The sequence below is a fragment of the Mytilus trossulus genome, chromosome 1, assembly GCF_036588685.1.
Source record: "Mytilus trossulus isolate FHL-02 chromosome 1, PNRI_Mtr1.1.1.hap1, whole genome shotgun sequence".
Classification (NCBI taxonomy): Eukaryota; Metazoa; Mollusca; class Bivalvia; order Mytilida; family Mytilidae; genus Mytilus; species Mytilus trossulus.
In genome coordinates, this window is record NC_086373.1 from 24,258,097 (window position 1) to 24,274,997 (window position 16,901).

At 31.7% G+C, this 16,901-nt stretch overlaps 1 protein-coding gene across 2 annotated transcripts in view; it reads right to left on the reverse strand.

Moving 5' to 3' along the window:
* LOC134719614 (lysine-specific demethylase 5A-like) overlaps positions 1-11,199 on the reverse strand; it is a 35,357-nt gene extending 24,158 nt beyond the window's left edge. For both annotated transcript variants that reach the window (XM_063582613.1, XM_063582608.1), the window contains exons 1-11: positions 10,912-11,199; positions 9,548-9,625; positions 9,289-9,348; positions 8,929-8,991; positions 5,811-5,984; positions 4,718-4,918; positions 3,004-3,091; positions 2,472-2,545; positions 1,942-2,100; positions 998-1,117; positions 518-673 (exon numbers count right to left, since the gene is read on the reverse strand). In XM_063582613.1, the coding sequence (XP_063438683.1) occupies positions 518-673; positions 998-1,117; positions 1,942-2,100; positions 2,472-2,545; positions 3,004-3,091; positions 4,718-4,918; positions 5,811-5,984; positions 8,929-8,991; positions 9,289-9,348; positions 9,548-9,625; positions 10,912-11,064 (1,326 nt within the window). In that variant the 5' untranslated portion in view covers positions 11,065-11,199. The remainder of the gene's footprint in view (positions 1-517; positions 674-997; positions 1,118-1,941; positions 2,101-2,471; positions 2,546-3,003; positions 3,092-4,717; positions 4,919-5,810; positions 5,985-8,928; positions 8,992-9,288; positions 9,349-9,547; positions 9,626-10,911) is intronic.
* Positions 11,200-16,901: the final 5,702 nt, after the last annotated feature.

A 16,901-nucleotide genomic window follows, 5' to 3' on the forward strand; every position in this document is an offset into this window, starting at 1 on the left:
TACAAGGTATTCAATTATTGCATACCAATGATTATTCCATCTTAACAATTAATATATGGTTTGATTGACAATTCAGTTTAAAATTTCAACAAATTATCAAGGAAAAAAATGCACTTTATTGGCAATTATTGAATGATACTTTTCCATATATTGTATAATCAAATTTTCAAGTTTTAGGCATTTAGTCCAGCAATTATAAACACACTGCTTCAATGGAGCAGTACATAATTGATTTCAACACCAAAGATTTTTTTTTTTAGTTTATGACAAAAGTAAAGCAATTTCAAGAAGACTAGTAAAGGTAAACTACAGAACTGTCTGTTATCAATGATCAGTGAAGGTAGATTTTCACAAGAGCACCATGTGACTAGAAGCCATAATACGAAAACCTCAGAATATTGATAGAATGTTGATTGCTTATGTCCAGTGGTTAATAGTTCATGAACGTTCAGGACAATTGTCAGAATATTGAATAAGAGTCTAAGACTTTAAGTAACATAATCTTATAACAACAAACCTCATCTTCAGGAAACAAATCACTAGTTTGTTTTGTTGGGAAACCACTGCCCATCTCCATTGCATGTATATCAGCTCCATACTGTACACAGACATCTTCCTCAATACTCGACACAAGTCTCCAAAATTCACCCTCCACTTGACTTAATGGTACCATCTGATGGATAAAAATAAATTACAGGAATCTCTTATATAGTTCATGTATATATTTTCCCTAATTTTGGTATATTGACTTAGAATTTGTCGTTTTTTGTATTTAATTCAATCACTAATAAAACTGAAATCCATCCATTGTAGCCAATTATAGAGGTTGAAACTCTATACAGACAGCTGTCAATATGAAAATCAAATCCCAACATCATACATGTCATGCATATATGTTGGCATTCCTATCATTTGGTTGTGAATGAATGACTGATTAACAATGATTGAATGCTGATGAAACTTATGGCTTATCATATTTTTAAGTTTTTCAACTTACATGGACAGGCATGTTGAAATAATTAGACTTGAACTGGTCAGCATGTTCCCCAAAAGACTGCAAAGTGTATTCTCTCTTTGCCTGGTCAAATCCATATGGCTCTAGTGGTTTGGAACAGACCTAAAATACAAACACAAAGCAAGACCTTACATCAATTCTATTTCTTAATCATCAATAATTGTAAATGTCACTAACAAAATCTGAATACATCATTATCAATCTTAAATAAGTTCTCAAAATACAATGACCGATTTCAACTTTCATACAATGTTACTACTCTGCTAACATTTGAAAAATGATGAGAGCATCCTATAAACCCCAGAGAAGTATTTTAATGAAACAGGCTTAGTGTTGAAGGCCGTACTTTAACCTATAATGGTTTAATTTTTAAATTGTTATTTGGATGGAGAGTTGTCTCATTGGCACTCACACCACATCTTCCTATATCTATTTATGAACTGTCACAAAAAATGAATGAATAATATAAACAACTACATGTCATGTGAAAATAGGAGCTGCATTTAAAAATTTAAAGACAAATGGAGTGACACTTAAAACATAATACTTACACCATCTTATGTGATTGCACTAAATTTTTTATTTTTTAAAAAGCAAAAATGTTAATTTAACTATTAAAGATAACATGCTGTAAATTAAGAAATTATTGCAAAGTTTTTATTATTGCGAAAAATGCGACAGGGTAATAATCGTAATAATTTAAACTCACATTTTAAAATTTTTATATGAATTAAACAAGATTTCTCTCAATATTGCATAAGAAAACAATCGCATTATAGTCTAAAATGACAAAATCACAATAATAAAAGCATGCAATAATTTCTGAATTAATAGTACATTATTTTGCTTTACTGTCACATCTGATGATAAATCTATTCAAAAACTCAATAACATTCTGTTGAAAATACTGAAGGAGCTCAAATTACCTGTTTAACACATTTAGGACATCTCCAGTCTCCCTTTGGTACCTCAGCCAGCGGGGGTATCAGACAATACGTGTGAAAGGCATCATCACATCCATCACATAACAGCATGTATTCATCTCCATCACCACGTTTACACATGTGGCATAGGTAAAAATCAATCTAGTGGAGAATAAAATGTTAAATATAATTACCGTATTCAGCTATGTATAGTATGCAGTTATGCTTCAATGTTTCAAAGATTTAGAGGTTACAGCGAATTCATCAACTATGTTTTCATTATTGCTTTTGACAGACAATTTTATCTTCAATGTTTCAATTTGTAGACAACCTTGTTTTATTTTATTCTTTTCTTTTTTTTCACAGCAGACAGTCATTTAATAAAATTTGACAAAATCAAGAAATATATAAATGCAATTCTCTGTGTTTAAAAACCCTTGTCCACATATGTTTTAGACTCATTCAATATTTATTCTGACCACTATAACAAACTTCTATTATTGGCTTATATTAGTAAATATTTGACAACTTACCCCAGTATAAGCAGTTGGATCTACAAACTTGTCTCTCATCTTCATCTTGTTCTTTGGTAGTTTGGGTTTTTCATCTGTTTACAAAAAAATTCTTATTTATAATTTAATACATAAATTTATGAAGTTTCCTTCCACTTTCAACTATGTCTTTTCTGTTATCATAAATAATAATCTAAACTCCTCGGCCTGTGTTTCAAAAAAGGTTGAATGTTTTGTGGCCAGCTTTAAATCTTTATCAAACCATACAAATTGCATTTGGTTGAAAATTGTAAGACTTTTTGGGAATTGCAGCCCAGGTAAAAGCAGAAATACTCATTAAACATAAAGAATTTCAGAAGTTTCCTTTGGTTTTCATATTATACATATATGATGAATGAAATGTTCATTTCTTGGAATATTCTAAGGAGATTCATACATTACTGTCCAGAATTCACAATTAATTTGGATATAATTTTCATGATTATTGTCTAATAGCCAATGGTTCTAAACAAAGAGTTCAGAGATGAATGTTGAATAAACAGTTGTTTTATACCTTGTCCAGGAACAGCTGCCTTTGGTCCTGCACCATAAAACTGTAGTTTCTTCAGTTCAGAATTGACATTGTAATCAATATCAAGCTCCTGAAATAAAAGATATGAAATTAATCATTTTTCTAACAATCAATTCTAATCCATATATGTTTTTTTAAAACTAACCTTTGAGAAAGATTTTTTTTCTAAATATTGTGAGCTTACGACAAAGCTTAAATAATAGATGATGCCTTTGCATGTATATCAATTTATAAAGGGACATAACACAAGAAGGGTAAAGGTGAAGCCTCCCAAATTCCAACTAGATCTGATTTTTGTGTTTAGGCATTGTGTATAAGTTTAATAACATTGGGTTTAGGCAAACTTAAGTTGGAGCCTTTGCTGTAAATTTATGGTTAGTTCGTAAATAAACATGTATGCAAGACAGTGTTCCAGCTAGGCCGTTTTCAGAGGGCGCGGTGCCCGCCCTTTTCCGAGTGGCGCCCTGTGCCCTTTTTACAGTTTCCAGGGCACCCTGCCTTTTTTGAAAATCGATTGCATATTAATTTGCGTATTGATATGATACGCTAATTACTAAATTTTACCAGGGGAAAAGTTTATGACTTTGTTTACGACCCCAAGCTAATCAATGGTTACAACTGGTGTCATAATCTGTTGTTATAGGTAATCCGTTTATCGGATGGGTCATTAATGATCATCAACATTAATTCGTTCAAATAGAATCAGTCGGCAATTATCTTTGAAGAAATGTGCATACAACAACTTGGGCACAATTTGCGATGTTTACCGTAGTTTCATGGAGGAAACGTAATGACAGAAAGTTGGAAAACCATAATAAACTCGTTAAAGACATTGTTTTACTTGTTTTCTGTAAAATAAACAGAAAATTCAGATGTATTTGTCATTAACTGCCTTCATTAATGGTACGAAAATAACAAAATCAGCCGCCATATTGTGATCATATTTACATCATATTTACGTACTGTTTATAATCCTCCAAAGAAGGAGCACACCCGAATAAAGAAAGATAACACAATCTGATTTTTTTCCTAGCATTGAGTAACCCATTACATATTCTAAAATATGTCTCCATACTTCTTGCTTAAGAATATATATGTTTAATTACTTATTTTGAGTTATGGGAAAAGTTAAAGAGGGTCTTAGTAGCAGTGTTGGTAGGGTGCCTTGGTCATCTTTTTCTTTTTTTTTAATTTTTGAAACTATTTTTCACTGTTGCTTTATATCCTAAAATTGTGAATTTACTGAGCACAGTGGTTTTGTGCTGTACTGCCATCAAGCACAGCAGGGGTAGAAAGGTGAAACTGGTAAAATGTGGTAGACCATAGAAACAGTATGAAACAGGTCACCTATCAAAACATACTGCATATAAAGTTCAACTGTGCCAAGCAATGATAAAAAAACTTGTGTGACAAGCTGCTTATCAAGTTTTTCAGCCTTAAAAGTAGAAAGATTGAGTTCAATATGGGCTAATGCCTAGTGATGTTGTTCTTGTATAACCTGTGATTCAGCGAATAAACACAAATGTTTGATTAACATCTTTTATTAAAATATGCCCTTTTCATATTATTATATCGCGCGTTAAATGCCCTTTTTCAGGATTGGCACCCTTTTGAAAACCTAGCTGGAACACTGCAAGAAAAGAGCTATCTGAAGATTATTTGTGTCATAGCCGGCAAAATAAAACCAGTCCTTTACCTCATCTGGGTTTTCTGGGTTGAATGATGAAAACTGACAATCCTCTTCCTTTATCATTCTTTCCTTTTTGCTCTTTCTCCTAAATCCTCCAGCTGCTGTTTTAGCTGCTATACCATGTGACTTATAATCTTGTCCGCTAGGTTTATACTCATCGTCCTCTTCATCATCTTCTTCTTTTATTTCCTCTTCTTTCTTATATTTCTAAAAACAAGAAAAGAATAAGTAAATTAACATTGTGATAATCAGAAATTTAAGATATACTGAAAGTGAAAATGTATTAATGTGAAAGTTGTCTTTTTTTTAAATATCTTAATCATGAAACCACATAGCTTCACTACCAAACATACAATGACATATTTTAGAGTAATAAACTTTTTTATACTCCAGTGTGAAAGTCATGAAAGTTGAGGATGGAAAATTCTCTATCTTTTCTAGACTCTAGTTCACAACAACAATGTTGGAAATTATGTATAATACACATGATATGCCATATACTTACAAACATTTTTTTTTTTATGAAAATATTCTATATGAACTTTAATGTAAATTTACAAGAAACATAAAACTGTGGATTCATTTATTTTCGTGGATACCAATTATCGTGGATTGAGGAAAACTTATATGTTGGTGGATATTTAATTTCGTGGTTTGGAGAAATCTGCATACAAGCCTATAGAAAATTTGGTATTTGTTAAACATTTAATTTCGTGGTTCGTCTGTTTCCACCAAATCCACGAAAATTGGTATCCAACTAATAATAATGAATCTACAGTATGTTTCAATACTTTCAGGTCTTCTAATATGATACTTTTATATTTAAATATTGATTCATTATTTTCAATTGCATAGAGGAAATTTTGCACTTAAATAATATAGGATATATATGCCAAAACATGATAAATCATCACCAGACGTTTTTAATTATTTGTTTTGGCATATCCTATATTTCATGTGCTACATATTTTTTTCCTGCTGATTCACAGAATAAATTGGTCTCTAACTAACAAAACTTCCATTAGAAGCTACCGTGTTTAGGGACCTCTTATGTCAGTAGATCATGTTATATATTACTCATAAAATATTTTGCCCTAACCTCTGAGTCAAAGATATCTCCTTTCTTGAACACATAAAATGGATATAAAATTTTCTCATAATGTGCTCTCAGGGTTGTTCCAACTTGTTTGGATGGGTAGTGCATTCTTGTAGCTATTCTTGACCATCTTCTTTCTCTGTTGATTTGGTCCATTCCTCCTTCCTCTTCAACAAGCTGAAAGTGAAAAAATATCAAAATAAAGAAATCTGTCAGCATATTAATCAATATATGGAAACATACAATAGTAAGTCAACATAAAAGAAGATGTGGGCCATTGTTCGGGAAGCATGTTAAGGTATTGTCATGTTTTCCATATAATATTTTCAAAGAATGTTGGGATTGACTTCAGGAGTGGTAGTACATTTTTTTTTATGTTGCAATTTAAAGCATAATGGTAAAATAAATAAAATATTGTATTGAATGATAAGAAAGTTATTCATAAATGGTGGGACATGCATAAATTCATTATGGAAATTTGTGTCAAATTCTTTTACTGATTTTACAAAACATCTTATGAGAAATTAGTTCTTACAGTAAGTCATGAATATTTCAGTATATCTCATGATAATTTTAGCTTTCAGATTTTTGTGTCAAAATAGCCCTAGGAAACTTGTTTTCTTTGCTTATACCTTAGGTGGTTTACTCAACTTACAGGTCATTGGTGTTTGACATAGTTCAATATAATATATAGTCTATCATCAAAGATAAGACATGTTAATCTGTAATTGTGACTGGTTTTTATAAGGTTTATGTTGTTGAGTTGCTGTCTCATTGATGTGTACATGTAACTAGTTTTTAGTCATATTCATTTAAAAGTCACAACTTTTAAAAACTATAGCACACACATAAAATATTGGTTAATATTGTGTATATTTCCTATAAAGAATACTAATCCACAGAAAATAATCCATTGTAACTTGAGAAATCTATAAGGTATTGATCATGTGGCACACAGATCTGTCAACAATGGATGTCATTGGGGGAGCCACCGTTGCAGATATATTTTTTCGGAAAATAATTTATCATATCAAACAAAAAGTAAGTTGATACAATTGAAATTCTTATAATGAATAAATGTATAAAACAACAGGATTTTAAGTAAATTTAGGTAGATAACAACCCAACAACACAATTAAACAAGAAATGACATCAAGTGGCTCACTAGAAATGGTAAAATTGTCTTGTACAAATTCAGAGCAATTTTTTGTTTTTAATTCTGGCTTTTCATAATTATAAATACTAAAGTAGGAAAGATTTATGTTTTACAACCATACAGCTTATAATTACTGATAAATAAATCTATTTTTTTATATTTCATTTGATTTTCACTTTGTTTTATTTGTACATGTATGAAATAAAACGCTTTTGACCAACAATAATAAAACCCCATACCCAAACATTAAAAAATTCTCAACTGATCATGCTGATAGAAATGTAAATTGTGGTCAGCCATTTTGAACCCACCTGACATGTACAAATGTACATGAGAAGTCATATTGTAGTTGATCAAATAAAAATATTAGACAGAAAATGCTGAATGGCAAACAATATTAAAGATTCCAGTGGTGAATCTAGAAAGTGGGGGCTCGTCTGGGCATGCTTCACTGATTTCCCTATAAAATCAACCAAAATTTTCCCAGAAAAAAAAGGGGGGACCCCCTCCCCCTCTGAATCTGTCTCTGGATTCTACTGACTATACAAAAACCCCACCCGCCTTATTATAAATATCTTCATCAACATTAAAACTTCAATATCATACATTTTTTTAATTCTTGATGACTTTGGTGTAAATGTAGTATTTTATATTTATCAAGGGTAATTGTATTATTTTTAACGACCCAGGTCCCATGGACTGGAGATTATTAGTACCGTAAACAAATAAATACCCATACTTTTTGTTTTGATTGAAACATGCCTTGAATGTCATGACTTATTAACCAGTATATCTATTGCTTTTTTACCTTTTTACCTATATATTGATACTTGACAATACAAAATCTACAGTAACTTTATTATGTTTTTGTACATTGTATATATAACATGAATTAACATGCAAAATAGGAAAAGATCCAGACATTTTTAAAAGGGGATTCACAACCCAGGAGAAAAAAGGGGGTGGGGTCCCTAAATATTTCCCCATTCTAATGCATTGATCTCCAGAAAAAGGGGGATTCCAATCCCCCGAATTCTCCCCCTGGATCCACCACTGCAAATTTTTACAGCCTGAATTCAAATTATTAAGATTGTGGCGACTTAAATTTGACTAAAAGATACATGTATGCAATAATTTAACCCTTATGTAAACTATCACATGGGCCAAAAGATTGATTCATTATTGGTGTTTTAACCCCACTTTTGGGGTATTTCATGGCAGTCACTTTTTATTGTTGGAGAAAGCCAGATTTGCCCAGAGAAAACCACTGACCTTTGATGACCTCTGATAGGAAACTGACAATCCTTATCAATTAAGATTGGAGTTGGGCGCACCTGCATGAGAGGGGTTTGTACTCACAACCTCAGTGTTGGCTGTCTAGTGATTACAATAGAACAACTTCTTACACCACTTGCCCACAGAGGCCCCCCTGGACCATAAGAAAAATCCCATGTTTGTTAACTGAAACCCTTTTGATAAAAAGTAGGGCCAGAACCAGGGAAGGTTGGCAAATTTCTTTTTCATAATTTGATCTGCAAACCCTTATAGTAGTAAGTACTATCCAGCAACGGAATCAGATCAGGCATTACGTTTATGTATATTTACAGCTTCAATAGCGGCCCCATGTTGAAGTTTTGTTTTTTGGGGGTTTACACAACACTATATTTATCTTTGTGTCAGCTATTTTTTGGGGTTGAGCATAAAATTGGTCCATGGGGAATATATGACATTGGTACAAGTACTGCTTTTTGCAAAAAATAAAGAAAATTCCAATTATACAAAACCTAAATCTTATGACCATTAAAATTCATAAATTCAAAAAAACATATGTTTCATAACATACTGGGGTTAAAAGCCTTATTTTGATCATGTGATCTCTCCATTCATGAAAACATGGACATCAATGAAAACATTGATGTTTATAGTGAAGTAACAAGAAGAAAAGAGATAAAATGTAGGTCTTACCTTATATAATGTATATAAATCCACAAGTTTCCTATCCACATGAGGTATTTTTAAAGAACAACCCTGCAAAAAAAAAACAATCTTCTATGATCAATAATAGTATACATTTGTATATTAACAATGTACACTTTACACCCAAGTCGGTCCTTTATTTAACACAATTTTTAAACAATGCATGCAATATGTCTGATGAAAAGGGAATAAAGTAAGATCTGGCACAGTGCTAACATGATGGCAGCTTACTGGTAAAAAAATAAAAGGGGGAAACCTTCTTTTAAATTTCTAATTATTGATGAACAAATCCTTTAAAATCAACATTTAAAATTATTAAGAATGAAATAATCTAAGAATCATTCTTACCTGAAGCTCCCAGAACTTTGCAAGCTGGTCCAAGAAGTTCAGCTTCATTCGAGAAGTGGCCTGAAAAGGATAAATATAATAATGATAATGTATAGAATCAATAAAAGAATATAAAATTCACATTAATTAACACAAAATCAAGTTACTGTAAATTTAATCATTTATTTTTTTAAATTTTAAACAGTTTATAAACAACAAATAAGCAACAAGAAGTATAAGAATATAACATGTAGCCCATTTTGAGCCCCAATATACTTACATCAAGTTCATTCAATCTTTGTATTCTAGGAGTGAATGTGAATTTCTCGACATCAACAGCAAAAGGTGGTTGCCAGTCCTAAATGAAGGAAAAAATGAAAATAAGAATAAATCTATTTGATACATGTGAAATATTAAATATTTTTCATACAAGCTGATAATGGCTACCTTTAGTCTCTGGCTTGGCAGCCATATTGGTTGAAATATTTTATGTAGTTCCTTCTTCATAGGGAATTTTACAGTATATCAAATATAACATTTTTCATCATTTTATCAATAATGAGATGAAATTCAATAAAAAAACAATCGTTCACAGCCTTTTTTTCCTCATCAAAATTATTTTTCAAGTAAAACTTCAAAATCTTGCTTGACCTGCAATTTTTTTTATATTTGTCTCACAGAAATATTTGGAAAGTACAAAGACATGAAAGAGGAGTGTTAAGAGTTGACAGCAACCATATCTTTTAAATTTAAGCCTATGAAAATGTTCTTGAGGAAAAATTTGTGCTATCTGAAGACTAAATTTTAATAACAAGTCAGCAGTCAAAGGTTATGAACAATCCTCAAAATGCATCCAGGCTTTTCTTTTTTTCATAAATTCATTTCCCCTACTGTGTTTATATGAATGTGTAGGAAAAAAAGTCAATAAACAATACTTCAAAATCATTAAACTTGAAAATTTCTGTATTTTTTTTGCTAAAACCTATATGAATTTATAAAATATAATTATTTAACAATTAACCCTGGAGTAAAATTGAATTGTAAAAATACAGTACTGTTTATCAAGTTATGCTTCATTTAATCGTTAATATGAAGTCATCTATAACGAATTAAATGGTAAAATGCAGACAATTTCGCTAATTATGAAGTAATTATATGAAATGTTCAGAATTTTTCATACAAAAACATTCTTAGAAATATTTGAATCTTAATAATCACTGTAAAAGACAGTGATTCATTAAATTGCTAGACACTAATACATCCTTCGCATCATTTAAAGCTCAAGTAGGAAACAGAAACAAGAGGCCCAGCTTTTCTCTTTGTTTCATAACTTTATTTTCAGAAACTTTTAACATGTTTAGAAAACATTTTGTTAGCACATACTTCATAATTTATATTATTTTCATATAGTCTATTCATTTTATTTAACATGTAGCTATAATTTTATGTTATAATATAGCTGGTGCTAATGTATGACAGATCTGAACAAAAGGCGTCGCCATGTTTGGGAAAATAACTTGCACGTATGATCACGTATTACCATGCAAAATTCATTCAACACTTTCAGGGGCAATACACACAATGGCAATTTGAAATTATTCAATAATAGTGAAAAGTTTATAATATTATAAAGTAATAACAGACCGGTGGTGGTTTAATTTTGCATAATCCAATTTTTTCTGCAATCGGTCTTATTTTGGCGATGTATCCCAACGGATCGGCAAACTCCTCCTCAGTTGGAGTAAATACCGGTGCCTCTGGAGGACGCCTGAAGCTTGGACAAGAGTTGTCAACCATGCTGCAAGCCAACGGCAGACACTTTCAATTCAATAACGACCCAGAGGGTCTAATATAACGCGACCAAAGTATAGTAGTAGAATCCCTAAAACACAAAATCCAGTATGTGTGGAGAGGTGCCGAAGAACATACTTATTCTAAATATGGGAAGTACAATGTAGTTCTAATTAAAGTATCTTTTAATGTACCAAAATGAACGAATGTTTTTCGACAACCACAATTTAGCATATAAAATAAGAACTTTAAAGGGACTAGAATAAATTAAACGTGTATTAATATTTTTTTCTAAAATGTTTATTTCCAATGTTTTCACACTTGTCAGTGCGTATGAATTTAATCAAACAAATTTTTGATTGGTTAGAGTTGTTTCCGACAGGTTCGAAGAAATGAAATTTACATATAAAAATAAAGAATTTAAATATGGTTTATTCACATCGACACAGGCTATAATTAACAAACAAGTATCTGCATCTTGCTTATATTTAAGTTCACGATTAAAAAACTTCAAACCATTTTTCTGCGAACTTGCAAGCACTTTTCACTTAATAAAGTGTGCATTTCATTTTGAACGAGTAACAGATATGACAAAATTTCATGTTTCCGATAAATTTTGGCGTTTGAATGTGTTGGAATCATTTGTTGGCATTATGAAAGCAGATTAAGTTGCTTAAGGAAGTTTGCTGCTCAGTTTCAAAATAAAAAACTTTCCATAAAACTAGTATATATTGATAGGGGATTAATTGAAGTATCAAAAAAGCAAAAAAAATAAAGGGGTCAATATGCTTGTTTTCGAGATATTAGCCCTTGGAATTTTTGGGGGAAATTGTTCTCTCTTGAATTTTCATTGCTTTATCATTGACCAGTTAAAGTTCTCAAAAACTATGAAAAAATAAATAAGATTTTATAAGACTTTTACAAATGGCTTATAATAATATATGTAAAAGATTTATGAAAAGAAAAAATGGGGGTTCATGGGGAAAAAGTTTTATGGCATTCAAGTGGATAAAACCAGAGGATTTCGAAAATCTGGCAAAAAAAACCAAAAACATGACAATCAAACATCCTTAACTTAAGATGAAGATAAAACAATATTTTTATAGCGAATTGCAGGTTTTTTGTTGTTGTTTTTTGCGCTTCGTTCAGACCCCCAAAATTTGATAGACGTCTTGATACGACGATGCTTATTTCTCTATTTTCACATTTGTATAATTTAAACACCATTTCCCATTTTAACACTTCCTCTTTCGTAAGAAACCTAACCGCTTACCCTATACCCCGCATTCACACTTATTACCCCTAAATATCGCCACATCTACCCAAGTTGGCACCATAACAGAACTTTTTTTGTTTGTTTAGAAATCATGAAAAAAAACTTTGCTTATACGGAAAGGCAACTCAGATAATCCGCATATATACAAATATATACTTTATATTTTATTTTTTCTCCATTAAATAGTTACAGGTTTCCAGTTTTTACATATTATTTATACAAACGGTTAATATATTTGCTACTTTTAATCATACGTCTGACTGCACCCGTTTTTTGTATTTAACTTTATATTATATATATAACTTGTTTTAAATAAAAAGGTCACGTATGCAACAGCTATTAATCATCTTTATTCAGATGTAAGACTGGGAAACATAAAGAAGAAGAAGTACTGAGTTTGTATATCGTTCAATGAAGTTTATGGTGTAGGTGTTTGGTTGTAAATAGTGAAAACGGAAATGAGAGCATAATATTGCATAGCTGATTTTAAAGGAAACTATCTGAGTCAATATTATAGTTTGAAGATAATTTTGAATTATTTGTTCGTTTATATTGGAATGATATTGTTCACTATGATTTAGTTGTTGGCTATGTATGACTTGTGAACGATTTCTGTTTTGTTGAGGTAGTGTAAACTTTAAGTTGATTACTCGCTTGATCAGCCCCATCTTTTCAAGTTACAGTTGCTTTACAGAGGGACTTATATAGTCTTAGATTTTTGCTCACTTGGCCCTTCTCATCACTTGGCGTACGGCGTACGGCGTCCGTCGTCGTCCGTCGTTAACTCTTACAAAAATCTTCTCCTCTGAAACTACTGGGCAAAATTAACCAAACTTGGCCACAATCATCATTGGGGTATCTAGTTTAAAAAATGTGTCCGGTGACCTGGCCAAACAACCAAGATGGCCGCCATTGCTAAAAATAGAACATAGGGGTAATGCAGTTTTTGGCTTATAACTCAAAAACCAAAGCATTTAGAGCAAATCTGACGGGGTAAAGGTGGGGCAGGGGGTAAAATTGTTTATCAGGTAAAGATCTATATGCCCTAAAATTTTCAGATGAATCTGACAATCTGTTATTGGGTTGCTGCCCCTGAATTGGTAATTTTAAGGAAATTTTTCTGTTTTTGGTTATTAGGTCTTTCCACTTTTCGTGGAAAGACCTTTTGTTTTTCTTCTGATTATTTTTTTTTCTTCTGCCGTCTGAGATGCTTTTTTGTTTTACAACATATCGAATGGATGTTTGACCAATGATGTTGTACAGTGATGGGAGTTTCAAAACTCACCCTGTGTAACCGAACATTTATTCTTATAGGAGTTATCTCCCCGTGTCCCCTTTTTCTTGTTATCGCTATATCTCTAAAACCGTAACAGATTTTAACAAACTGTTTTCACCAAATTGTTCGTCTACTCTTAAGAATGATTTGTTTAATTTTGACTGAAGTGATCGGAAGACATCTTATGGGAGTTATTTCCCTTTGAAAATTTAAGATAGACAATATGTTGGAGAAAATTCATACGGTATAATTCGTAGAGGCCTACAGTCTTTTAAAATGAAGTCCTTTGTCAATTTAAAGGAAATTGAGGTCAAGGTCAAAGGTCAAGGTCATGTTATAAATTTTGAATTTTGCTTGTTATCGTTATTCAAAAGAAACTGTTACAGTTAATGATATGATATGTTTGCAAAATTTTTGTTCATAATAAGGCGAAACTTCATCATATTCAGTCGAAGGGTTTTGGTTAACCCTTATAGAAGTTTTCTCCCCTTATGTATTTAAAATCATTATTTCTCCACAACCATACAAGCGATTGACCTCGGACCTTCTATTTTGAGTTCACTGACCCATGACCTTGAAATTGAGGTCATGGTCAAGGTCATGTTATAAATTTTTAATTTTGTTTGTTATCATTATTCAAAAGAAACTGTTACAGTAAATGGTATGATGTGTTTGCCAAATTACTGTTTACAATAAGGGGCAACATCAACCCATTTAAGGTCGAAGTGTTTTGGGCAATCCTTATAGGAGTTTTCTCCCTTTTTGCATTTGAAATCGGTATTTCTCCACAACCATACAAGTGATTGACCTGGGGTCTTTTGATTTGAGGTCACTGACCTATGACCTTGAAATTGAGGTCAAGGTCAAAGGTAAACTTGACGTTCTAGATTTGACCTTTACTTTAAATTCTTTCTTGTTCTTTAAGAAACAATTGAGTCTTCTAGATATACGTATTAATCTTATTATTTTTTAATCAGTTTGAGGTACCAAACTACATCAACAAGGAGTTTTCTAACATCTTTTTTAAAATTTAATTCTTACGATCGAGGTGGAAAGACCTTCAATTGTTCTCTGAAGAATTGGTTTTTAATTTTTTTTTTCTTCTGCCGTCTTAGATGCTTTCTTGTTTTACAACATATCGAATGGATGTTTGGCCAACGATGTTGTTCAGTAATAAAGGTTTCAAAACTCACCCTGTGTGACCGAACACTTATTCTTATAGGAGTTATCTCCCCGCGTCCCCTTTTTCTTGTTATCGCTATATCTCTAAACCGTATAACATTTTTACAAACTGTTTTCACCAAATTGTTCGTCATATCTTAAGAATGATTTGTTTTACTTTGACTGAGGTGATCAGAAGACATCTTATGGGAGTTATTTCCCTTTGAAAATTAAAAATAAACAATATGTTGGGTTAATTCATACAGTATAAGTTGTAGAGGCCTACAGTCTTTTGATATGAAGTCCTTGGTCCATTTGAAGGAAATTGAGGTCAAGGTAATGTTATAGATTTTGAATTTTGTTTGTTATCGTTATTCAAAAGAAACTGTAACAGTTAATGATATGATATGTTTGCAAAATTACTGTTTACAATAAGGCGCAACTTCAACTTATTCAGTCGAAGTGTTTTGGTTAACCCTTATAGGAGTTTCCTCCCCGTATGTATTTGAAATCAGTATTTCTCCACAACCATACTAGTGATTGACCTCGGACCTACTAATTTGAGTGCACTGACCCATGACCTTGAAATTGAGATAAAGGTCAAAGGTCAAGGTCAAATTATAAATATTGAATTTTGCTTGTTATCGTTATTCAAAAGAAACTGTAACAGTTAATGAAACGATGTGTTCGCCAAATTACTGTTTACAACAAGGGGCAACTTCAACCCATTTAAGTCGAAGTGTTTAGGTCAACCCTTGGAGTTTTCTTCCCTTTTGTATTTGAAATCGATATTTCTCTACAACCATACAAGTGATTTACCTGGGGTCTTTTGATTTGAGATCACTGACCCATGACCTTGAAATTGAGGTCAAAGTCAAAGGTCAACTTGGCGTTCTAGATTTTGACCTTTGCTTTAAATTTGTTTTTGTTCATTATAAAACAATTAAGTCTTCTGCATATACCTATTAATCTTATTTTTCTATATCAGTTGAGGAACCAAATTACATCAACAAGGAGTGACCCTTTCTAACATCTTTTTCTAAATTTCATTCTAGTTATCGAGGTGGAAAGACCTTCAATTGTTCTCTGAAGAATTGGTTTTTAATAATATTGAATATTTTTAAAGATAGAGATAAACTGTTAACAGCAATATTGTTCAGCAAAGTAAGATTTACAAATAAGTCAACATGACCGAAATGGTCAGTTGACCCCTTTAGGAGTTATTGCCCTTTATAGTCAATTTTTAACCATTTTTCGTAAATCTTAGTAATCTTTTACAAAAATCTTCTCCTCTGAAACTACTGGGTCAAATTAATTCAAACTTAGCCGCAATCATTTTTGGGGTATCTTGTTTAAAAAAAAGTGTCCGGCTAAAAATAGAACGTAGGGGTAAAATGCAGTTTTTGGCCGATAACTCAAAAAAGCATTTAGAGCAAATCTGACGGTGTTTAAATGTTTTTCAGGTCAAGATCTATCTGCCATGAAATTTTCAGATGGATCAGACAACATGTTGTTGGGTTGCTGCCCCTGAATAGGTAATTTTAAGGAAATTTTGCCGTTTTTTATTATTTTCGTGAATATTATTATAGATAGAGATAAACTGTAAACAGCAATAATGCACAGCAAAGTAAGACCAAAAAATAAGTCAACATGACCAAAATGGTCAATTGACCACCTAAGGAGTGTTTGTCCTTTATAGTCAATTTTTAACAATTTTCATAAAATTTGTAAATTTTTACTAACATTTTCTACTGAAATAGTTATCTAAGGTACCAAGATTATAGTTTAGTACACCAGACGCGCGTTTCGTCTACATAAGACTCATCAGTGACGCTCATATCAAAATATTCATAAAGCCAAACAAGTACAAAGTTGAAGAGCATTGAGGATCCAAAATTCCAAAAAGTTGTGCCAAATACTTGGCCAAGTTCATTATAGATAGAGATAATTGTAAGCAGCAAGAATGTTCAGTAAAGTAAGATGTACAAACACATCACCATTACCAAAACACAATTTTGTCATGAATTCATCTGCTTCCTTATAATTCAAGGTGAACGATTCAGGCTCTTTAGAGCATCTAGTTTGTTATTCATGTTGTGAGTTCAAGATTATTAGTGGTCATCGGCAACC